We start from the raw sequence: 24,675 nt of genomic DNA, 5'->3' as shown, positions 1-24,675 counted from the left end.
CGGGGTCCGGGGTCCGGGGTCCGGGGTGCGGGGTTCTGGGTCCGGGGTGCTGGGTGCGGGGTCCGGGGTGTGGGGTGCGGGGTCCGGGGTGCGGGGTCAGGGGTCCGTGGTGCGTGTTTCGGGGTGCGGAGTACATATGATTAAATACATGTTTTTTGGCAAAACGATAGAAATGTACAAGACCAATACAAAAATGAAAAAATATCAAAACATTTTTCACAAGTGTGGGCGTGGCAGTTTTGGGCGGTTTGTGGGCGTTAGAGTGGGCGTGGCAACATGAATTGACAAACTTGCGCTACTTCTATGTCTCTGGAGTCTGTAGGCTTAATCTCAACTTTCTAGCTTTTGTAGTTCCTGAGATCTCGACGTTCATACGGACAGACAGACGGACAGACGGACGGACAGACGGACATGGCCAGATCGACTCGGCTATTGATCCTGATCAAGAATATACGAGTATATACTTTATATGGTCGGAAACGCTTCCTTCTGCCTGTTACATACTTTTCAACGAATCTAGTATACCCTTTCACTCTACGAGTAACGGGTATAAAAATGGGAAACGGCTCTGCAACAACACGATGCCCTTCCCTTGGCCAACCAACACAGCACATCATAAACGTCAACGGCAATGACCATGCACCACACAATTGTGTTAACCAAATGATGCTGCCGCCCTGCTGCCCCCCTGCCACATAACCCTTTTGGCCATGTCCAGTCCAGTTTCGGACTTTCCGCCAGATCGGTGACTACATAAATAGCAGCTGGACAGGAACAAAGGGGGGTGGTCTGTGCAAGGGGGCAAGGGGGGCAAGCCGTCAGCCAACCGGGCCAATAAAACCAACGAGCCGCTCCAAAATAGGCTGCCTGGAAACGCGCGAAAATAAAATAGCTGGCGGTGGGGAATGCAAAAACTGCATGGGCCATTGAAACAGAATTTTTATATACCCAGGAGGTCAGTCCATAAAGGCTTTTTAATGTTGCAGTTGAAATATTTAAACTTTCAGGCGAACTATGTGCGACTGCCTTAATTTTTACAAGGCTTTCGACATTTTAAAAAATTAAGCTAAATTACTATTTTATGAATTATTAAATCCTCACAATGATTCTTACTTAAATTTTGTACCTAACTTGTATTTCATTTTTCAGCATTACATTTATTGTAGGACCTAACAAAAATAATCAATTTAGCATGAAATGAATTTGACAATTTTCTTACCAAAACAATCAGTTTGGTAAGTACACTGTTTTAAAAACAACTAAGGATAGAATACATTTAAATATTTAATACTTAATGCAAATTATACATTTTAGTATTACAACTCGTTTGAAATAATAACCATTTTGGTTTCTTAAAGCTTCCATCCGAACGAATTTTGAACTTTGAGCCTAACTACCGAAGATATTTGCATTCATTAACGAACTTGCAATTACCATATAAGGCACTTCTGGCATTATCACATCATTATTATGGCCGAAAATTTGCATGCCCCAGCCAATATGGCTGGTCCCGCTTTCCCGCTTTCCCACTTTCCCTTTTTCCATTTTCCGCTCTTCCGCATATCCGCCTGCTGTTGTCAATGTTGGTCAGCAGCTGCTGTTGTTCTTGCCACATTTTTCCTGCCGCCGGCTGCTTTTGCTGCTTTTTGTTTTTATTTACGGCCGGGAATTATGTAGTTAGTGGTGTTTATATTTTAAAGCCCCTGAAATGCTTAAAGTGTTGCACTGAACGCGCCAAACGGTTTGCCAATTGCCAAATAAGTTACGAAATTTACGGCGAGCACCAGAAAGAAAAGGACGCTGAAAATCGACATCGAACTCACTAAAACCCCCCCCCCGCGAAACAGTTTTCCCGCTGCGAATGGCCGCTGAGTGTTGGCCCATTTGGACACAATCAACGGCAACATTAACGATATCGCCTTCAAAGTGCCGACCCGTACCCAACCCAAGAACCCAAGGACCCAAGCCCCTGCCAAAAGCAAAAACCAACCCGACCCAGACGGATCCGGGTCCTGCTTGGATCCGGAGTTCGGGTCCGGGTCCGGGTACGGGGATGGAGCTGGAGCTGGAGTCCGTAGTCCATGCAATAGCACGGCAAACACGCAGGTCCCCCAATGACAAACCCCAAAAAGTTTTGCAGGTGAAGCAGATGGCCTCTACGCGCTAGAGATGGGCACGTGAAAGGGATACTTTAAAATTTAGTTACTAAAAATATTCAATACAATCAAATGATTCAAAATTAATTACGCAATTGTTTGTTGGTAAAGCTCTATAACCGAAAATCAGCTTACAATAGCTTACCCTAATATAAATAAAATGTAGAAAATATTTATATAAATATCACAGTAATAGATATATTAATGAATATAATATATATTTATTTTTATTTTTTTGTTTTGTTGAAAGCATAGAAAGCATAGGCTTTCTGAATGAAGAACTATAACAGTTTAGGGACAACATGTCGTATGGGTAATATCGTAATGTTTTTGTAACGACTAATTAATACGCCGATTACTCAAGCGTACTGCCATCCCTATCTTAAATTTCCCCTGGCCCAGTAGCAAAGAGTTTCCCGGGTTCTGCTTGTTGCGTGTCCACTTTCACTTAGTTTTCATCGGTATGTGTGTGTGTGTGTCGGAGGCGCTGTATTAGTGTGTACCGAGAAATTGCGGTTTGTTTGCCAGGTAATTACATTTCGGCATTTTCTCTGTATGGGTTTTGCCCCTCCAGCCCCAGCCAGCCCCCTCACCCCACGATCTTCTGTGTGTGGGCATGTCAGCGTGATAATTATGCGACTATAATCGCACTTTTACATGCCAGTCCTGCAAAGGGATGGCTGTCGGGCGGGGAGAGTGTTGAGGGTTGAGGGGGAAAATGGGAAAGGTAAGCAAATAAAAAGGGGGCGAAGGAGGGGGGCTCAACTCAACTTGAAACTTCGAACTTGGCTAAAACACTTGAACCTCAAGCGAAATATGTCGTCAAGCGGCAAAAGTCAGCAGTGCCAGCTAATTAACTGGTCGCCAGCTACAGACTTACCTTTCGACCCGACGCGACCACGCCCCCACCGTCGCCACCGTCTCGACCGCCCCCTGCAACACATTCATGCAATATTTAAGCCAACTTGGACGGCCGGGCTCAAACAAAAGCGAAAGGCATGTTTAATCATAAGAGCAAAAACAACACGCCGTTTGCCGTGTTGCCAAAGGCAGAAGGTTCCTTTGGCTCCTCGGCTAAAAAAGCAGCACCAGAATTGCCCGAGAAGTGACGTCAATGTGGCGGGCATACAAAAAAGGGTTAAGCAAATATTGAAGTTAAAAAAAAAACGATGAAAAGGGATCCGAGCAAAAACTACGACAAAAATACCCGCAGATCTATCTATATATGCATATATAAATGCACAGCTGCGGTTGACGTGTAAGTCTAAATCAAGACTAAATCAAATCATTTGATGAGAAGAATGTTAATAAAAATGATAATAATACTTGGAAGCACAACAGGTGACAGATATTTGTTAAAACATAAAAGATACAGGTCAGATTATCGTCATTAGGCAATTGTAAAATCAATGAAATGCGGAATTAAGAATACAATAAACTAGCATTGCGATTAAGTAATGCACTATTATTTTGGCTGCAATTGTATTATAGTTGTAGAGCAAAGGTAGGGCAAAGAGAGATGAAACGCAACGCACACAGCCAACTACTCTTTTGGCCGTGTCGCGCTGCTGTGGGCGTGGCACCCAGTAAAGGCGTGTGGGCCAGAGCGAAAGCCAGTTCCAGTTTCAGTTCCAGTGCAAAATCAAAAGCCAAAGCCCCGGCCTGACTTGCAGGAGCAGCAGCCACCAATTAATGTCCTTGTTAGGCACTGGCCTGTAAAATTGGCTTAAAAAATATGTAACCTTATGCGAGAGCGAGCCGCAAACAAAGTGTATTTGTGTGAGTAGGAGTTTATGTGGGTGGCTATTACCTGACTAACATTATATCTTAATAAAGTTCGAAAAATATATGTTTTCTTCAAAAACAGATTACTCAGGCATCCTGCTGTTATGGAAATAAACTTCCTTTATAACTAATTATGTTTTTCGGTGGTACAAAGGGTTTTTCAAAGTGCATGGAATCCGCAGTTCTCGTATTTCAACGCAGCATGAACCCCACGATGCACATGTGTGTGCATAGGTATGTTTATACGACCGGCGGGGGGAAGTTCTCTCCACTACAATGGCTACTGTTACGTCCCCTGGCTGGTGTTGCTTTTGGCTTTAAGTGAAATAAAGTTCACTCCGCTTTCTTTTTTATGCACTCGCGGCTATTATTTAATTTGCGCAGCTGGGCGTAAATGGGCGGCGGCTATGGCGATGACGATGACGACGGCGATGGCGATGGCGATGGCGATGGCGATGGCGATGGCTTTGACATGACCTGAACACGAAGGCTCTGGGAATGCCAGAGTTGAGCTTTCAGCGCCCAACGTTTCTGCATTTCAGCATTTCATTATGGGCCACCTCATGCGATGCCATGGCAAATCATTGGATCCGAATGTGGCCCAAAGCGGTTGCCGGGCACGCAGCTATTGACCAAAGACCCAGGCCAGGCCCAGCCAAATATCGAATGGAAATGCAACATTTTTGCAGATATCAAAGTTGCCGCAGTGATTTGCAAAAACCAAGAAGGACACATCCTTGCCGGACATCGGAGGCTGTCTGCATCCGTTTGGCCAAGGAGCAACAACCGCAACCGGGTTTTGGGCCATGTGGAAAGTGCCAATCCCAATGCGGCGAACTGTGTGCTTGCAGGGTTGAGCGTTCGCTCCTACGAGGCCATCTAATCTGTAAGCATAAATTCCAATCATTTTGCAAATGGAATGTGCTGGCGCAAACCAATAAAACCGCAAAACACAACACAGCAGATGGCCGAGAAGCCGGAGACCAGCAGACCTCCCGTCAAACTGCATGCGGTTTCAGGAATAAGTGAAATTTTTGGGACCGACATTGATTTCGCCCCGTATCCTGTGGAGATGTACTCTTTTAAACTCCTTTGAGACACAGTCTTTTGGTGTCCGCGTGGTCAAGATGATATAAAAGTGGTTAAGCTCAAGGCATAACCAAAAACTTAACCTATTATTAGCAAGACTTTAGGAAAACTCATTTTTGAACCAATAAAGAAGTTTAGAAAGCAACACAGCAAGCTTATTCCGCACACTCATTTTAAGTTAATTTACATAGCACACGAGCCAACACCATGAACTTTCCCAAAAGTAACGGTAGGAAATCGCCGTTCAGAAGAATGAGGCTTAAGTCATGTCATCTTGACTATGCTGACGAGCGCCTATGGGAACACAGTTACTTGAAGGTAAGCCTTGGTCCACCCTAATGCAGTTAACCAGGTGGTCGTCCGTAGGAAAAATGCAAGGAGCTAAATTTGGAGGAGGAGTATAAGAACTACCAGGTCCGTCTGATGGTCAGTAACCTCACCATTTTCTACCTATTGTTTATAATTCTAAGCCTGAGCTTTATGACAATCGAGCTGCTTTGCGTGCAGGTGATATTTTGTGCTTAACCCACTAAGCTATTTTAGCCAAATAAACTCTCATGCAGCACTACAATTACGTCGTCGTTAACCTGACTGTCAGAGCATCAAACACTATCCTGGTACTAAGCTTGTTGAGCATAAATTTTTGCGAAAAACTTGTCAGTCGCCACAAATGGGTCATGATATTTAGCTCAGTGCTCTCGGTATATTTGGTGGTACTCACAGGTGAGTTTACCAAAGTATTTAGTAGTATACAAGTATGCACTTCACAGACTGTTCATTTTCAGATATTGCACTGATCACGTATCACTATTACGTGCACAGCTGGCCGCTTAACGCCTCATTTGACGTCTTCACGCTCTGCATGATCTACATGTTCATGCCGATTCCCTCGATCAAGTGGGCTGCCCTATTGGCATGCTCGGTCAGTCTTATATATGTGGCCTTTTTCATGCACTCGCTCACTTTCAACGCGGTGTACACTGAGCGCGATAGTTTCGGCTACGATGTGATATCCACTGATATATTGCACAACCTGGGCTTCAACATGATGGGCATTTTCTTTCGCATTATGAACGACACCATGGTGCGCGCCTCCTTCCTGGACCGCCACCAGTTCATCATGGAGGAGACTTGGTTGCGCCATGCCTTGCTCCAGGAATCGATACTGCTGGACAGCATACTACCGCCTCAAATTGCGAAACCCGTTCAGGAAAAAATCAAGAGCAAAATAACACAGTCCGAGAACAACCCCGAACGCTATCTAATGAACTCTCTGAGGACAGAAAGCTTCATGGCCATACAAATTCATCCCGATGTCAGTATTCTCTACGCCGATGTCGTCAACTACACCCACTTGACAACGACTCTAACGGTGGCGAATCTGGTGAAGGTCCTGCACGATCTATACGGCCGATTCGATATCGCTGCCTCTAATTTCAAGGTGCAGCGCATCAAGTTCCTGGGCGATTGCTACTACTGTGTGGCTGGCTTGACTACTCCGGATCCAGATCACGCAAAGTGCTGTGTGTCCTTGGGAATATCCATGATTTCCAACATCCAGGAAGTTCGGTACGTTGGTTATTGTAAATGGCAAATAGGCCTAGTCTACAACGTTCTTCACCATTCGACAGGGCTGAACGTGAACTGGACATCGACATGCGCATAGGAGTTCATTCGGGGTCTCTTCTCGCTGGCATTATCGGCGAGGCCAAGCTGCAGTTCGACATATGGGGTAGTGTTGACTAGTAGAGAGTAATTCATTTAATGTAATTACATCCAATTACATCGTCAGGTACCGACGTGGAGATCGCCAATCATCTGGAGTCCACTGGGAAACCCGGTTACGTTCACGTAAGTGGACGAACGCTAAGTATGCTGAATCCGTCGGATTATACTATATTAACTGGCACGCAAAAGGCTCGAAAGGATCCAGTGCTGCAGTATATAAGCACCTATCTACTTACTGGCCAAGTGGCCCGCGAGTCAGTCATATCTTCAATTGGTGGTGTTTTATCCGGTTCCTTTCTCGAAATAAGATCCATCGAGCGAATTCGGTCTGGCAGACCCAGTCAATCATCAATGACCGATGAGTTGCGCGAAGAGTTCCGTAATATGCCAGTTGGGGGCATTAAGTGAGTGTAAATTGAATGCTATATAGCTTTTAATACAACTTCCTATAACTTATTGTAGCTTTAACTCGGCCTGCTGCCGGAGGACCAGCTTGGACACTCACAAGAAAGCCCAGCGCGAGATCGGGATATTTTGTGCAGCGTTCAAGGACTCTTCTCTGGAATGGAACTACCTGCACCAGCCGGACTTCATCTTCAAGTCCTCCATGCTGCTGGCCTGGGGAATCGGGTGCTGCCTCATCTATATCCAGATAGTGACCAACAACTTTTCCTGCACCTCCTGCATTGTGGTCGACCTGGTCACGTTCTTCTTTCTGACTTTCTTGCTGTGCCTCGCGTGGTATAAAAACGTGTGCTGGTGGAAAAGTGGACGCTACGAGTTTAAAATCTATGGAAAATATAGCTGTTTCGCGTTTCACACTTTTGAAAAGATCCAACACAGTGTGTCTATGCGCATTACCGTCTATCTGGGGATCTTATTATGCTACTATGCTGTGATCTCATTGATAATGGTGAGTTTTAAACAATATCATTTATGCGTCGTAATGAGTTCTGAATTTTCAGTTAAACTGTGACCGCGACTTGTATGAGTTGAGTTACATTGAGAGCAAGCTCTACCACTACGAAATGGATCGGGATACCTGTTTCCATCCCTGGGTCTTCACAAACATGATTTCCCTGATCCTGGGCGTAAGCTACACCTTCGCCCGAATTCCATTTGCCCTCAAGATAATCATTAGCTGCTGCGAGACCGTTGCCTACTTGTTAATCGTATTTTTCCAGTTCCCATTCATCTTCCAGCACAGTGCCACCACAACTCCATACATGAAGGCGGAAATAGCTCACTGTGTTCGGGTCTGCATGATGCTACTCACGATGTACGCAAAGGAGCGTCAGTCGGAGTTCAATACCAAAATGAACTATAAGTATGTTTGTGACTTAAGATCTCTCCCCTAATCAATTAAATCCTCGTGCTTTTAACAGGCTAAACGTGGATTTGCAAAACAAGCAAAAAGCGGCCGACTTAACAAACCAGTCCATCATAATCCTGCTCAATAACATACTTCCTTCTCATGTTGGTTAGTTTTTAGGGAATGTTACCACAGGATGAACATTAGCCTTTGACTCATTCGCTTTCTTTCACAGTTGACCTCTATCTCAATTCATTGGCCAAGCACGAACTCTACTATGAAAACTACCGAATGGTATCCGTCATGTTTGCCATGCTCATCAATTTTCCAATGAACTTGCCCAGCCTCCGTGTGCTTAACGACATCATAACCGAATTCGATAGACTGGTGAGTTCCTTTTAAGGAATCCATTGGTTTTCTAATATTTCCATGCGATCGCAGTTGGCTGCTTACAGGGAATATTACGTAGTTGAGAAGATCAAGGTCGTTGGTTGGACCTATATGGCCGCTTGTGGATTGGACTTCAACCTGGCCTCAAACATCCGCGAAAACAATCACTTTCGCCATAGTTCGCTACATGTCGAGGGTAAGTGTGAAGGCTACCACATGAAAGTAGCCAAAGTTTTTGAATAATAAATTATACAAATATACTTCCTAACTACTAATTGTAAGCCAATCCTCATTTCAGTGGAACACGCTCGTAATCACAGAATGACGGACGAGAACTTCGACAGCGATTCGAGCAATGATGAGGTGGTCTTCATCATGACCACCTTCGCCCTGGACCTGATGCGCACCCTTGCGGCGTTCAACCGGGCGTACTCGGGCACTCTCTTCGAGCGGTCCATGTCCAATGGGAAGATCTGCATCGGGATCTCCAGTGGTGAGATAATGGCTGGCGTGGTGGGCGCTTCTCAGCCTCACTACGACATATGGGGAAACCCGGTGAATATGGCTTCTCGAATGGAATCGACCGGACTGCCTGGACATATCCAGGTGACGGAGGAGTCGGCAAAAATTCTTCAGGAGTACGACATTAAGTGTATATACCGCGGCATGACCTTTGTGAAGGGTCGTGGTGACATACCCACCTATTTTGTGGGCATCGACGAGAACCTCAAATTTATGTCCGCAAAATTGGTCAATCGTAGTTTGTCAAGACGTTTCTCAGTTATGTCTTCACTAGATCCGGACAGCCTTAGGATGAGTTCTAGTCAACAGGAATCTAGCGAATAATTTGATATATTTTTTCAAGCATTTCCGAAATATATATTTTTGATATGTAACCTTATGCTTTTCAATCAATGTGCGTGGAACATCATTCTATTTTAAATCGAGATACGAAAAAGTTTCTAAAATCTTTAAGGACTTAGAAATACTAGTGTAGATATTATTTGTAAAAAAGTTTTTTCAAATTTCGAAAATATGAACCGGAAAACAGCGTTTAAAAAGCCACTCAATAGGAACAAATGTAATCTGGACTACACCGATGAGCGGCAGTGGGAACCGAGCTACTTAAAGGTGAAAAATCCCCATACCTTGAGGATACTTAATGTTTTCTTCGTAGGCCAAGTGTAAGGAATCGGGTCTAGAAGAAGAGTATAAGAAATATCAGATCCGCCTTATGATCAGTTACCTCACCGTCTTCTTCCCTTTGTTTATATTCGTGGTTTTAGGCTGTGAAGTATTCCCATGGATTTTCTCTGAGGTAAGAGTTCAAAGGTGATCCAGGTAAAGCGCTTCTGATAAACCAGCTTCCTTGCAGCAAAAAAAAATCATCTACTTCGAAATGGTATCGGCTGCAATTTTATTAGTTACTGTTACTGGCATATTGAGCATAAATTTCTTTGAGCGCTTTGTGCTTCGTCACAGGTGGGTAATGGTGCTCACCTCGATTTTGTCCGCGTATATTGTGGTATTAGTTGGTAAGTCTATTAGCTTTGACCCCTACTGTCATCCCTTACTGTCTTTAATTTTCAGATATATTCCAGATATTAGTGTACCATTTCAAGATCCACTGGCCTCTCAATTCAGCATACGATGTCTTCGTGCTCTGCATGATTTACATGTTCCTGCCAATTCCTTCGATCAGGGAAGCAGCCCTACTAGCCTCCTCTGTCTGTGCTTTATACGTTGGATTATTAATTTTCTTTTTAATGCAAGACGATGATGAAATTGAAGAGATGGTTCATGACCTTACTACGGTTTGCGTCGCCATATTTCACTATTTGGGCTTTAACCTGATGGGGATTTTCTTCCGTATCATGAACGACACCATGGTGCGCTCCTCTTTCCTGGACCGCCACCAGTTCCTCAAGGAGGAGATATGGCTTCGACAAGCTCGGCAACAAGAATCGATGCTTCTGGACAGCATTCTTCCCCCTCAGATTGCAAAGCCCATCCAACATAGCATTATGGATAGGATCATGTTGTCCGAAAGCGACTCAGACCGCTTCCTCGCCAATCCCCGACGAACAGAAAACTTTATGGCCATCCAAATCCATTCCGACGTGTCCATCCTGTATGCAGATGTGGTGAACTACACCTATTTGACGACGACACTGACTGTGGAGAAGTTGGTGAAGGTCCTGCACGATCTATACGGCAGATTCGACATGGCTGCCTCTACTTTCAAGGTGCAGCGCATCAAGTTCCTGGGCGATTGCTACTACTGTGTGGCGGGTTTGGGGGAATCTGACCCGGATCACGCCAGCATGGCCGTCGCTCTGGGGATTTCCATGATTGCAAACATCCAGGAGGTGAGGTATGTTTTCCATAACTATTGAGACTACAATCACCTATAAGCCAAGCCACCAAATTGATCTTAAGTCCGAAATTTATATTATTTTATTTTATTTTCTCCGCATTCATATAACCCTTCTATCCGAAGGAGCTACCGTGATTTGGATATTGACATGCGAATAGGGGTCCATTCAGGAACTTTGCTTGCAGGTGTGATCGGACATGCGAAGCTGCAGTATGACATATGGGGTAAGTCTTACCCAGGTGTAAGTGGCATCTTGATCTGATAACTGAATTCTCAGGTGCCGACGTGGATATTGCCAATCGATTGGAAGCAACCGGAAAAGCCGGTTATGTCCACGTTAGTGGTCGCACCTTAAGCAGCTTGAACGTAGCTCAGTACACGGTATTTCCAGGAACGGAAGCAGCCCAAAAGGATCCCATACTGCAGAAACATCCAATGAGCACCTACCTTCTTACGGCCGCTCCAAGTCGCAACTCGGTCAGATCTGTGGATGCAGTGCACTCCTACGCCGACATCAACATAAACGCCTTGGGAGAGTCCCGGAAAAGCGCGATCTTGAGGCCTACCTTAGTGTCAAATGAGTTGCGCGAGGAGTTTAGAAAGATGCCAGTGGGAGGCTTCAGGTGGGTGTCAAAGGATATTAGAGTGGTAATTAAATGAAAAATGATAATTATGTGCAGAGTTCGATCGCCGTGCTGCCGAGATCCAAATGCGAGTGATGAGAAAGTCAAGCACGACTTAGGCATATTTTGTGTGGCGTTCAATGACTCGTCTCTGGAAAGGAACTATTTGCATAAGCCAGATTTCATCTGGAAATACTCAATGCTGCTGGCCTGGGGAATTGGGTGCTGTCTCATCTACATCCAGGTGGTGAACGACAAATCTGCCATTTGTACAGAGTGCATAATGATCGATGTGGCTGTGTTTACCTTCCTGACTTCCTTGCTCTTTATCTCCTGGTTCAAGAAAGTGTGTTGGTGGAGAACTGGAGAAAATGACTCAAAAGAGTATAGCAGAGTCAGCTGCATGCTGTTCAAGATTTTTGAGAGAATCCAGCACAGTTTCGTCGTGCGAGTTACCATCTATATTATTATAATTCTCAGTTATTACTTGGTACTCTCCACGATATTAGTAAGTCTAAAGCTACTTAATACTCTACTTACTTACACCTCAGCGTTTACAAATTTTATCCATCTATTCAGCTTAACTGTGACAAAAATCAGTATGAGTTGGATGTCATCAATAGCAAGCTCTACCACTATGACATTGTTACCGACAACTGTTTTAATCCGTGGGTCTTCACAGACATGATTTCCCTGATCCTGGGCGTAAGCTACACCTTTGCCCGAATTCCATTTGCCCTCAAGATAATTATTTGCTGCTGCGAGGCCATTGCCTACTTCATAATCGTAGTCTTCCAGTTCTCATTCATTTTCCAGCACAGTGCCACCATAACTCCATTTATGAGGGCGGAAATAGCTCACTGTCTTCGGGTGTGCATGATGCTACTCACGATGTACGCAAAGGAGCGTCAGTCGGAGTTCAATACTAAAATAAACTTTAAGTATGCTTTGAGTGCTTTTTCTACTCCTCAATAGAGTAAATTTTTTCTGCTCAATAGAATCAATCAGGATTTGCAGAGCAAGCAAAAGGCGGCGGACCTCACAAACAAATCCATCAAAATTCTACTCACTAACATTCTTCCCTCCCATGTTGGTCAGTTTTTACCTAAATATTACCCCAAAGAGCACGGTTCTCATCAACAACGTTTTCACCCCCAGTCGAGGTTTATCTCGATTCAGTAGCCCATCACGAACTGTACTACGAAAACTATAAAATGGTATCCGTCATGTTCGCCATGCTCATCAATTTTCAAATGGATTTGCCAAGCTTACGAGTGCTAAACGATATTATATCGGAGTTCGATAGATTGGTAAGCCCATGTATTGGATTCATTATTGTAAGTTATCATTACCTTTCGAACCCAGTTAAGTGCCTACAAGGAATATTATGTAGTCGAGAAGATCAAAGTCGTGGGCTGCACTTATATGGCAGCTTGTGGACTTGACTTCACCCTGGCCAAGTCGAAATTTGGAAGCAAAACACAGGTTACTAGTTCCTCTTTCACATCCGAAAGTAAGTACGCCGTCTTGATATATACCCAATTCCCAATGATGAAGAGGTTAAATTGATTTGTTCATTTATTATTTCGTTTAGTGGAACAGGTTATGTACCGCAAAGAGTCCAAGGGCGTAGATTACGACTATGATGAGGTGGCCTTTATAATGACCACGTTTGCCTTGGACCTAATGCGAGTGCTTTCCGTGTGCAACCAGGCATACGCGGGTAAACCCTTCGATCGGTCTCTATCCACCGGAGAGATCTGCATCGGAATTTCAACCGGCGAGCTAATGGCCGGAGTGGTGGGGGCTTCTCAGCCGCACTACGACATTTGGGGCAGCCCGGTCAATATGGCTTCCCGGATGGAATCGACAGGGCTGCCTGGACACATCCAGGTGACGGAAGAGACAGCCAATATTCTCCAGGAGTTCGATATTATGTGCATGTATCGGGGCATGACCTTTGTGAAGGGTCGTGGCGAAATTCCCACTTACTTCGTGGGCATCGATGAGAACTTGAAGTTTATTGCCTCGGATAAGAAGAACAGGAATAATTCAAAGCGTTTTTCAGTCTTGGCCTCTCTGGTGCCAAATACCATACCAACTTCAAGTGAATCCAATTAAGACATTTTCAAATTTTACTGAAACATCTTTCTGTACACAACCTCTAATTAGATATTTTCAATGAGGGTCCACCTTTTATACCCAAAAAAATTGTAATTTTTAAATGAAAATAAGCTCTCTCATATGTAAAATGGAGGCAGTTGGCTTAGTACTCAATTGTCATACATACAATCATAAATACAATCCAAAAAAAATACAATTTAAAAATATGAACAAAAAAAATACTTGTAAAACGCCGTACAGGGAAAGGTTTAGGCGATGTTACCTGGAATATACCAATGAATGCCTGTGGGAACTAAGTTATTTGAAGGTAAGGAATATGCTCAGATTTCAGGTTCTTGAATGCAACCGATATTCGTAGGCCAAATGTAAGGAGTTGAATTTAGAGGAGGAATATATGAAATACAAGATTCGCTTGATGATCAGTTACCTCACCGTGTTCTACCCCTTGGTGATACTAGTGATCGTAGGTCTTCAAGTAATCAAGTGGGCATTTACCGAGGTATGCGTTTTTAGTGAGAACTCTGGGTGTTTTAACGTATCTTACCTATACGCAGTACAAAATTTACATCTACCTGAATCTGATTTTTGACGGAGGATCATTAATTTTAGTCACGGGCCTACTGAGCATTAATTTCTTTGAAAAATTTGTAAATCGCCACAGGTGGGTCATGACTGTCACCTCGATTTTGTCGGCATATGTTATCGTTATGGGTGGTAAGTTTAAATGCTACGGTTCCTACTATTTCAACGCTTATATGACAGTTACACCAGTCACTCGTAGAGTAATTGGGTATACTAAATGCATTGAAAATTAGTTGATCTCTACGATCCAAATCGCCTTCCCACATGCACTGAACTACAGTGTTTTCTGTTGCTTTCAGATATAGCGCATACCGCTTATCATTATTACCATTCTGACTGGCCTCTTAATACCTCATACGATGTCTTTGTGCTCTGCATGATCTACATGTTCCTGCCAATTTCTTCGATCTTGGCAGCAGCTCTGCTAGCCATCTCAGTCAGCGTTATATACGTGCTATACTACATTCACTTTATAGTGTTTAGCGATCATAATATTGCGAAATATGTTTATGGTTTGGATATAGTATCAATCGAGTTTTTTCACTACCTGGGTTTCAATATGATGGGAATATTCTTCAGAATCATGAACGCCACCGTGGTGCGCTCCTCTTTCCTGGACCGATACCAGTTCATCAAGGAGGAGATTTGGCTACGCCAAGCTCGCCGCCAGGAGTCATTGCTACTGGACAGCATACTTCCACCTCAGATTGCAAAGCCTATTCAGAAAAGTATAAAAGACAAGATCATGCGGCCCGATAACGACTACTACCATTTGGGTAGTTCCCGGACAAAAGAGAACTTTATGTCCATCCAGATTCACAACGATGTCAGCATCCTGTATGCAGATGTGGTGAACTACACCTATTTGACGACGACCCTGACGGTGGAGAAGTTGGTGAAGGTCCTGCACGACCTGTACGCCAGATTCGATTTGGCTGCCTCCTCTTTCAGGGTGCAGCGCATCAAGTTCCTGGGCGATTGCTACTACTGTGTGGCGGGTTTGGGGGAGTCTGACCCGGATCACGCCAGCATGGCCGTCGCTCTGGGGATTTCCATGATTGCTAACATTAAGGAGGTGCGGTATGTTGATTACTAAGATCCCGATAGGCTTACAATCTATTATTTGTGGTGTTCCGCATCGGCATCACCATATATAATTACTGCGAGGTTTTATAAGCTTCGACTTGCTAAAGTACCCTTTCGCCCGCAGTGTGAAACGTTCTTTGGATATTGACATGCGAATTGGCGTCCACTCGGGAACTCTGTTTGCAGGTGTGATCGGCGAGGCTAAGCTGCAATACGACATATGGGGTACGACTCATTAGGTACGCCACATGACCCAAAACTTATTCGTCGCTCTTTTAGGTGCCGACGTGAATATCGCCAGTCTGCTGGAATCGACCGGAAAGCCCGGGTATGTGCATGTTAGTGGACGAACTCTTAGTAGCCTGAACGCTGCGGAGTACAAGATATTTCCGGGCACGGAAGCAGCCCAGAGGGATCCTGAACTGCAGAAACATCCGATGAGCACCTACCTCCTCGCCGCCCTACCATACCGCAATTCAGGCTTAGGTGATGGCTCAGTTAGGTTCGATCGTAACCTGGATCTCAAAACCGTGGGAACTAACCGAAAATCCCAGGTTTCGCAATTAATTTCACTGTCCGAGGAGTTGCGTGAGGAATTTAGCAAGATGCCGGTGGGGGGTTTCAAGTGAGTAAGGATGGCAAATAGGGAATAGAGAAAAATCAGAATTTTTCCAATTTAAATTATCTATCTACTACTCCAGGTTTCGATTCCCTTGGTCGCGACGAGAGAGAGATTTGAAACACGAGAAAGTCGAACGCGATTTGGGCATTTTTTGTGTGGCATTTAAAGACAAATCTCTAGAATGGGACTATTTGCATCAGCCGGATTATATTTTTAAATACTCAGTGCTGCTCGGCTGGGGAATCGGGTGCTGTCTTATTTACATTCAGTACGTGAACAACGCATATTTGTGGTATACGGCTTGCATAATTGACATGATAGCGTTTCTCGTTCTGACTTCCCTGCTATTCATCTGCTGGTTCAAGAAAGTGTGTTGGTGGAGAAGTAGACAGGACCAGCACAAGAGTTACAGCAAACTCAGCTGTGCGATATTCCACATGTTTGAGAAGATCCAGCACAGTTTCGTCCTTCGTGTCACTGTCTACATGATGATGGTATTGTGCTATTACATGGTGATGTCCTTGACACTAGTGAGTTATGCAATAGCTTGCGCATACCGCATGCCTTTAATACGAGTATATTTGCATGTCTAAAGATCAACTGTGACCAAGACCAATATGAGTTGGACATCATTCAGAGCAAGCTCTTTCACTATGAAATGGATCCGTTTTCCTGCTTCCACCCGTGGGCCTGTACGAACATGGTGGCCCTGATCCTGGGAATGAGTTACACCTTCGCCCGCATCCCCTTCGCCCTCAAGACCTTCATCGGTTGCTCTGAAGCAGTGTTCTTCCTGCTGATTGTGTATTTCCAGTTTCATTTCATTTTTGAGCACAGTTCCACTACATGTCCCTTCTTGAAGCCTGAAATAGCACACTTCAGCAGGGTGTGCATGATGCTTATGACGATGTACGCGAAGGAGCGTCAGTCGGAGTTCAATACTAAAATGAACTACAAGTAATTTCTATCGCCAGTACATTTTTTAACTCAGCTGAATTTCCTGCCGATCACAGGCTCAACTTGGATTTGCAAAAGAAGCAAAAGTCGGCCGATGTAACCAACCAGTCCATCATAATCCTGCTCAACAACATTCTTCCATCCCACGTTGGTCAGTTTTTAATGAACATCCAAAGAATAGCCCCAAGAATGCATACTCTCATTTTCTCCTTCACAGTCGAGGTATATCTCAATTCATTAGCCAAACACGAACTATACCATGAAAACTATCGAATGGTATCGGTCATGTTTGCCAAACTCACAAATTTTCAAATGGATTTGCCCAGCCTAAGAGTGCTACATGATATCATCACGGAGTTCGACAGACTGGTGAGCTATTGTATCGATTCTATTTTATATTATACCTTTCGATTGCAGCTGTATGCATACAAGGAGTATTACGTAGTCGAGAAGATCAAAGTCGTGGGCTGCACTTATATGGCGGCCTGTGGATTGGACTTCAGTCTGATCGAAAACCCTGATAGAACCTCGAAATTCGGAAGTGCATCCATGTCATCCGAAAGTTAGTACCAATGCCAAGCTACGACTCAAATGCGTAGCAAAGGTTTTCTAATTGTATATGGGTGTATCCGATTATTTCAGTGGAGCAGGTGCGCAGTCGTCAAGAGTCAACAGTAAGAGATAATGACCATGACGAGGTGGCTTTTATAATGACCACGTTTGCTCTGGACCTGATGCGTGTCCTGTCTGTGTGCAACAATGCTTACGCCGATAAACACTTCGTTCGGTCCTTGTCAACCAGTGAGATAAGGATCGGTATCTCGACGGGTCAGATAATGGCCGGTGTGGTGGGCGCTTCACAGCCGCACTACGACATCTGGGGAAACGCGGTCAATATGGCCTCGCGAATGGAATCGACTGGTTTGTCTGGACATATACAGGTTACGAAGGAGACAGCCCAAACGCTCGAGGAGTTTGATATTCAGTGCACATATCGCGGCTTAACCTTCGTGAAGGGCCGTGGCGAAATTCCCACCTACTTTGTGGGCATCGATAATGACCTAAAGTTCATATCCAGCAAAACCATTAGCCTTTTGGAAAGACCCGTAACAATACATCTAAGCCATGACCTGCACGGCACCAAGGAAAGATAGAAATTGTTTGTTTGTCGCAATATGGAAATCGAATCGCAAGTGCATATTGTTGGCTACGTCTCTCAGATTTTGAGTAGTCAGTCCGTGGCTGAAAAAATTGAGCAAAATTTGAGATGCGTAGCCATACAAAATGATGTAAAGACTTGAATCTTGTACAAATTATTTGGAAAATACATATTTAGAATACCTTAAAACGTTTTTGTCCCAATTTTTGTAATGCTTTGCAAAGATTATCATGTTCGTTTTAGTAAAAGAAAAACCTTGTTGAAGTAGGCTAAGTGAGCAATGTTCTGTTTGTTCTGCTGACACCCAGGTAAGATAAACTTATAAATCAAAATGCCTAGCGTCCAAAGAGTTTGTCAGCTCGATTATGCACGGGAACGCATGTGGGAACCCGGCTACCTCAAGGTAAAACATGGTGTTAGGAGCTACACACAATTTTATTTAATAAATCTGAATATTCCAGGCCAGGTGTGCAGACTTGCGTTTGGAGAGCGAGTTTCGATTGTATCGGATACGCCTTTGGAAGAGTTACCTACTCACTTTCTTTGTGCTGCATATTTTCGTGACCAGTCTGCACTGTGCCCTGCTTTTAGCCACAATTGAGGTAAGAACCGCCTTACTTGCCAAAACTTTAGACCGAAAAGAGCACAGAATGTTAAAAAAAAAACCATGGTTTTGCTAGCTATTACTAAGCCTTGACCAAGTTTCTAAATGTATTCTTAAGTTCCAACAGATAAATCAGATGAAATCCTAATACAGCAGTAGCTGTTTGAACTAGCTAAGTTAACTAGCATTCAAGATTTATCGCAAGCACAGTCTTTTAATAGTAATGTGTAGTTAGTCTCAGGGCCTTAATGAGTAGGACCTCCAGACCCAAAAGCCGACGAGCTAGTGCCGGCAAATACAGCTCCTCAGAATCCAACTGAGCAACTGATCTTCGAGGATTTTTCTTACATTTTGTTATTTTCTATAACATCTTTATTGCTTATTGTTATGGTACTGTATTATTAATATACACCTTATTGCTCTTCCTGTAGCGCCGATCAATTATCTATTTTGATGTGGCCCTTTCCATGGGATGCGCGTTGGTGCTTATACTTGTGCTGAGTGTTAACTTCTGCGACGAATTTATAGCGAAGCACACGTGGTATATGTATGCCAGCTCGATATTTGCCTCCCTGACGTTGGTATTCGCTGGTTAGTATTTGGTTATCGGCATTAGCGCAGTGACTTCCTATCCAAGTGTTTTCTTTTAGACCTAACTGAATCAATATACCACACCTATGCGCACAACTGGATACTGGGCACATTCTACGACACATACATAATATACATGATATACATGTTCCTGCCGATCCACTTCATAGAAGGGGCAGTCCTGCTGGCTCTGTTGGTGTCCGGCATCTATATACTGTACTTTGTGATCTTCATTGCCCAGGGCTTTGTGGAGTTCATGGCAGCACTATTCTCAGTCGGCGGTATGTCGGTGGACATTGTGCACTACCTGTGCCTTAATCTCGTGGGCATATTCTACCGCGTTATAAACGACACGGTGGTGCGCTCCTCCTTCCTGGACAGACACCAGTACATCAAGGAGAAGATCTGGCTGCGCAACGCCCGGCTGCAGGAGAAGCAGTTGCTGGACAGCATCCTGCCGCCGCAGATTTCGCTGCCCCTGCAGAAAGACATTCAGGGCAGGATCGTAATGGCCAGGCAAGGCATTCACTCCTGGACAGCCATGGAGCGCACAATGGCCATCCAGATCCACCCCGATGTCTCCATCCTGTATGCAGACGTAGTGAACTACACGCAGTTGACCACCACACTGACGGTAGAAAAATTGGTAAAGGTGCTGCACGATCTCTACGGCAGATTCGATATGGCTGCCTCCCGCTTCAAGGTGCAGCGCATCAAGTTTCTGGGCGACTGTTACTATTGTGTGGCGGGTCTGTCGGAACCAGATCCCGATCATGCCGACAACTGTGTTTCTCTAGGCCTTTTCATGATCACCCACATCATGGAGGTGCGGTAAGTTCAGTGCATTAAAATAAGCTGCGTTCATGCACAAATGTGGAGGATGCATATACTCGTAAATATTCACTTCTCTTTTTAACTTCTCAAATAATCACTGCGGTTCGTGGTCCCAATTTTCAGGAGCATGCACAGCTTGGACATCAACATGCGCATTGGAGTTCACTCGGGCAACCTGTTTGCAGGGGTCATCGGGGAGGCCAAGCTGCAGTTTGATATTTGGGGTAACTGGACAGTGCGAACTATGGTCTGCTGTTGGCTACAACTGCTTCCCGATTTCTTCTAGGCTTGGATGTTACCATTGCCAGTGTGCTAGAAGCAACTGGAGTGCCGGGAGCCGTGCACATAAGTGGTGCCACTTTGAACCATCTGAATGTTGATCGCTTTGCGATTGAGAATGGACCTGAAAAAGCGCGGGATCATCCCATTCTGAAAAAATACAGAATAGGTACATATACAGTTCGAGAAGACTTTCAAGTGGATGACGGAGATAGTGACGAGTTTCTTGGCGAACTACATGCCCTCTCCCTGTGCGACGTGGGAGCACAACCAAGACTGAGTGAACCTGCTAATCAAAATATTCGTGCGGTTTTCCAGGAAGAGTTGCGGGAAGAGTTTCGCAAAATGCCGGTCAGTGCTTTTAAGTAAGTACGCAAAGAGTCATTCTTTGAACAACATATAGTAACATTAATCACAGTCCAAAACGGCTATTCGGCATCTGTCGATTCAAAACAGAACAAGAAGTGCCTGCACACCAACAGCTAAACATTTGCCTGACCTTCAACGATCCGGCTTTGGAAAGAGCCTATCTGAAGCAAACCGACTATATGTTCAAGTATAGCATTATCCTGAGCTGGTGCGTTGGCTGCTCCCTGGTGTACATTGAACTGATGGACACCCAAGTTGTATGCCCCTCCTGCTTCATTTTACCAGCCATTGTGGCTATATTACAGGGCATCCTGACCTTCATAGCGTGGTACAAGAAGTATTGCTGGACCAGATATGGTCAACACGGTGTGCCCCATCATTACAACCGTTTCAGTTGCTTTATATTCAAAGTCCATGATAAGATCATCAACAGTCTGCCCATCCGCATCTGCATATACCTCTTCCTGGTGATATCGAGTTTTTTCGTTATGTGCGTAATTGTGGTAAGTGCTTAAACAACTTGGAAACAACGTTAGTACGGTGAATCTTTGCACCAGATGAGCTGCAAACGCGAAGATTTCGAGATGGCTTATATCGAGGAAAGACTCTTTCACTACGAGCAGGAGGCCAAGATATGCTTTCATCCGTGGGTGACGACCAACATGTTGTCCCTGATGATTTGTTTAACCTTCACATTCACCCGCATACCCATCATGGTGAAGACAGCAGTGGCCATTCTGGAGACGCTCGGATATATGCTGCTGGTATTTTTCCAGTTCGATTTCGTCTTCCATCACAGCGTTACGACAAACCCCTCTCTCAAATCCGAGTACGCCCATGCCCTGTTAATTTGCATCACCTTCCTAACAATGTTTGTGAAGGAGCGCCAAATAGAGTTCACCAACAAAGTAAACTTCAAGTGAGCTCCTCGATATAATTTATATTCATTTGAATTGTTGCTCAATCGAGTTTTCTCAGCTGGCGTGTTGATCTGCGGAGAGAGGAGAACGAGGCCAGCCTTACAAATCATTCGATCATCATTATCCTCAACAACATACTGCCATCTCATATTGGTGAGTTTCGAGCTGGTAAATTGGATACATGTACATATATGGATATTGACATAATATATTTGGTAGTGGATGTGTATCTTAATTCATTGGCCAAACATGAGCTCTACTACGAAAACTATAAAATGGTCTCTGTCATGTTTGCCATGCTAATTAACTTTGAAATGGATCTGCGGAGCTTAAGAGTGCTCAACGAGATTATTGCCGAATTCGACACCTTGGTAAGGTTCTAAATTTCAACAAATAATTCATTCGATTTATACATATGGATTAAAGGGAAATACTTTAACCTAAATATCGCATTTTTAGTTGCTGTTCTACAAGGAGTATTACACGGTTGAGAAAATCAAAATCGTCGGATGCACGTACATGGCGGCGTGTGGACTTGATCTCAACTTTGCCGGCTCCTGTAGTACAAATCGGAAATCGGGCATACCTCCTGGTAGGCATTTATCTCATGAAAATTAAGTGAAATCTATAGAACAAATACGTTACAGAAAACCTTGAAAGATCCAGCCGAAGACTTTTGTTCCTAGACGACGAGAAGGAACTTGAGGAAGTGGTCTTTGTGATGACCTCCTATGCGCTGGACATGATGCGAACCCTGGCCAAAAGCAATCAGGTGTACCAGAACATTGCTGGCGATCGGAATATTACGGATGGAACCATCGCCATCGGCATTTCCAGCGGCGAGGTGATGGCCGGCATTGTGGGTGCGTCGCAGCCGCACTACGACATCTGGGGCAATCCGGTTAACATGGCCTCGCGAATGGAATCAACGGGGCTGCCGGGACACATCCAGGTGACGGAGGAGTCGTCCAAAATTCTGCAAGACTTCGGCATTTCCTGTTCATATCGCGGACTGACATTTGTAAAGGGACGTGGCCAAATACCTACCTATTTGGTGGATATCGATGAGAACCTGAACTTCATTTCCAAGGTGGCTTCGCGACTTCCCAGTCACCAGGAGCGCAGCACGGTTATATCCTTGCAGTCCACCTATTCCCATCCCGATAACAGTATTGGCAGCATGTCCAGACACACTTTTCAAAGTATCTAAGTCAGTTTTTTTTGTTAGTAATGAGTTTTATGAGTTTCTTAAATCAACCTTAAAATAAACGAATACTCCTTTCTATATGTCGATTTATTTTCGGTACTAGCTCTCTAAAGTGCTGCTCAAATGTCTTTTATTGCCCAAAGCGGAAGTGACATGCATTTTCCATTCGAATTTCGAAACATAATTAATGATACTGCCATGCCTATCCATTAAAAGTGTCAAAAGCATGAACAGAGCAAATCAGAAGCCTGCTTGCTAAATGGATTTTGCCTCATTCCCGCATTTTAGTTTTAATTGAATTAATACCAGACCGTGTTAAAATTTGGAGTGTCAAGTGTGCCCACCGGATGGGTTGAAATCCCTTTTCTCGCAACCAATTAAAAGGTATTTTTACAAGAAATTTGGAAAATATGATGGAGCCGACAGATGTGGAAGGTGAGATCGCATGCCTTTGATGCTGATGGTGCTTGTCATTGTTTGCTGTAATTGACGAGTTTTCGCCGGGATGAAGCATCAAAAAAGCACGACAGCACGGAAATGCAAAAACACGCTTTAGAGAAACAGCCATTTCCGGTGAAAGCCCCCAGGATTCGGTGTCCCTTTCCGGTCCGTAAAGAGTTGTTTTATCTGCACGGACACGGCACTACTCCTTTGACATGTAAAACGCTTTCGACCAACTGCATCCAGTTGGCGTTCGAAAATGGAAGACAAAACCATGTTGGCTCGTGTTGAGAAGAAAAACTCGATTCTCGGTTGCAATTAAAAAATGCATGCTGATTCCAAATGGAAATTAAAATGCAAAACTTATCTACTCTAAAAACAGGCTAGTTGTATGACAACTATTTAGTTGCACTTCAAAGGTGTTTAATAGTTATACCTATAAATATTAATATAGTTGTAAGTTTTTAAGTAAATCTTCGTATAGCACTTTTTTTCCCATTTAAGTTTTAGCTATAGGGTACTTAAGCCTCGTTGTATGAAACGTACTGTATATTGGTCTCTGATTGTTTTGTAATGAGTGACACATTATTTGTGTGCGGAATGCTTTTGACCTATTTTGGCGTTGAAGGGGGTTAAGCAAAAAGTCCAAAGAGACACGAATTTTAAACTGAGTTAAAAAACAAAGTTTGTAATTTGGCAAAGTGCATCAATTTCAATTAGAATAAAATAGGTTGGCTTGGGACTAAATGGAATATTTCGATATTATTTAGTTTCCTATTTAAGCTTTAAAAATAGGTGAATCAATATGAGTCAACTTTAAACCTGTGCTATAAACCCAATGGTATTATTTTTATTCACTATATTTTAGATGCAGTTGTCGGTTGAGCCACTCTATGTTTTGTAGCCAAATGATTACTTCGAGTGCGAGTGTGGTAGCTGGAAATGAAGACCAATTCTGGCACACTCAATAACAAAGCGAAAAATGTTTTCATGACAAAAAGCGAGAGGCAAAAAAAAATACAAGAACGCAATCGAAATCGAGTTTCATTCTCAGGCCATTTGCCATTCCCAGAATCCAAACTAGCAACATTGACTCAAGTCCCAAAAAAAAAGATGGAACTGAAACTAAACCCTCCCAAGCTAACTAATCTTTTTTCAGGGATTTCTTTTTTCCCCCTTTTACCCATTTTACCCATTTTACCAGTTTTGTGTGTGTGTTGCTGCCAATCCGAGCGACCAAAACGAAAATGTCATCATCAGCAGAGCTTCGGTCAGAGAATAGTGGAGAAAGCAAACGGACTGGGAACTATACACGTTTATATATATGTACATACATATATACTGCCACTCAACGTAACTTTTTATGTGCAACATAGCAGAATGATTGTGTTCCGTTCCAGAAATATCAGCACAACAAGCACGGCAACAACTCCGGCCACA

General features: G+C 43.9%; 4 protein-coding genes across 9 annotated transcripts; all 4 read left to right on the top strand.

Moving 5' to 3' along the window:
- Positions 1–5,181: 5,181 nt before the first annotated feature.
- LOC120453925 (adenylyl cyclase X E) lies at positions 5,182–9,356 on the top strand. 2 transcript variants are annotated; one of them, XM_039638874.2, is made up of 12 exons: positions 5,182–5,348; positions 5,397–5,537; positions 5,594–5,753; positions 5,816–6,599; positions 6,662–6,762; positions 6,823–7,162; positions 7,221–7,671; positions 7,724–8,085; positions 8,144–8,238; positions 8,306–8,457; positions 8,512–8,656; positions 8,743–8,914. In XM_039638874.2, the coding sequence occupies exons 1-12, from the start codon at positions 5,238–5,240 to the stop codon at positions 8,772–8,774; spliced, it is 2,874 nt and encodes a 957-aa protein (XP_039494808.1). In that variant the 5' UTR covers positions 5,182–5,237; the 3' UTR covers positions 8,775–8,914. The 2 variants fall into 2 exon arrangements, with proteins under 2 accessions (XP_039494808.1, XP_039494797.1); XM_039638863.2 differs by having other exon boundaries at positions 5,184–5,348; positions 8,759–9,356.
- Positions 9,357–9,371: 15 nt separating this feature from the next.
- Positions 9,372–13,691, top strand: LOC120453935 (adenylyl cyclase X E). Of its 2 annotated transcripts, XM_039638882.2 has the most exons (12): positions 9,372–9,591; positions 9,638–9,778; positions 9,836–9,995; positions 10,051–10,834; positions 10,961–11,061; positions 11,115–11,460; positions 11,518–11,968; positions 12,040–12,401; positions 12,459–12,553; positions 12,619–12,770; positions 12,826–12,973; positions 13,055–13,691. In XM_039638882.2, the coding sequence occupies exons 1-12, from the start codon at positions 9,496–9,498 to the stop codon at positions 13,579–13,581; spliced, it is 3,363 nt and encodes a 1,120-aa protein (XP_039494816.1). In that variant the 5' UTR covers positions 9,372–9,495; the 3' UTR covers positions 13,582–13,691. The 2 variants fall into 2 exon arrangements, with proteins under 2 accessions (XP_039494816.1, XP_039494823.1); XM_039638889.1 differs by lacking the exons at positions 9,372–9,591; positions 9,638–9,778 and having other exon boundaries at positions 9,878–9,995; positions 10,062–10,834.
- Positions 13,692–13,699: 8 nt separating this feature from the next.
- Positions 13,700–18,145, top strand: LOC120453902 (adenylyl cyclase X E). Of its 4 annotated transcripts, XM_039638832.2 has the most exons (12): positions 13,724–13,891; positions 13,943–14,083; positions 14,139–14,298; positions 14,466–15,246; positions 15,377–15,477; positions 15,532–15,877; positions 15,954–16,404; positions 16,470–16,831; positions 16,888–16,982; positions 17,049–17,200; positions 17,249–17,393; positions 17,474–18,145. In XM_039638832.2, the coding sequence occupies exons 1-12, from the start codon at positions 13,790–13,792 to the stop codon at positions 17,983–17,985; spliced, it is 3,348 nt and encodes a 1,115-aa protein (XP_039494766.1). In that variant the 5' UTR covers positions 13,724–13,789; the 3' UTR covers positions 17,986–18,145. The 4 variants fall into 4 exon arrangements, 3 of the variants coding, with proteins under 3 accessions (XP_039494783.2, XP_039494766.1, XP_039494774.1); XM_039638840.2 differs by lacking the exons at positions 13,724–13,891; positions 13,943–14,083; positions 14,139–14,298 and having other exon boundaries at positions 15,118–15,241; positions 17,474–18,139; XM_039638849.2 differs by lacking the exons at positions 16,470–16,831; positions 16,888–16,982; positions 17,049–17,200; positions 17,249–17,393; positions 17,474–18,145 and having other exon boundaries at positions 13,712–13,891; positions 15,954–16,142; positions 16,196–16,398.
- Positions 18,146–18,257: 112 nt separating this feature from the next.
- Positions 18,258–22,870, top strand: LOC120458856 (adenylyl cyclase X E). Its single transcript, XM_039646683.1, has 12 exons — positions 18,258–18,393; positions 18,452–18,592; positions 19,026–19,185; positions 19,245–20,016; positions 20,143–20,243; positions 20,306–20,663; positions 20,717–21,170; positions 21,225–21,586; positions 21,646–21,740; positions 21,807–21,958; positions 22,047–22,179; positions 22,235–22,870. Exons 1-12 carry the CDS (start codon positions 18,322–18,324, stop codon positions 22,795–22,797), a joined length of 3,363 nt encoding a protein of 1,120 aa, XP_039502617.1. The 5' UTR covers positions 18,258–18,321; the 3' UTR covers positions 22,798–22,870.
- Positions 22,871–24,675: the final 1,805 nt, after the last annotated feature.

The sequence above is a fragment of the Drosophila santomea genome, chromosome 2L (genome assembly GCF_016746245.2).
Source record: "Drosophila santomea strain STO CAGO 1482 chromosome 2L, Prin_Dsan_1.1, whole genome shotgun sequence".
NCBI classification, from domain to species: domain Eukaryota; kingdom Metazoa; phylum Arthropoda; class Insecta; order Diptera; family Drosophilidae; genus Drosophila; species Drosophila santomea.
Note: the sequence above shows the minus strand (reverse complement) of the source record. Positions and strands in the feature narration are given on the sequence as shown.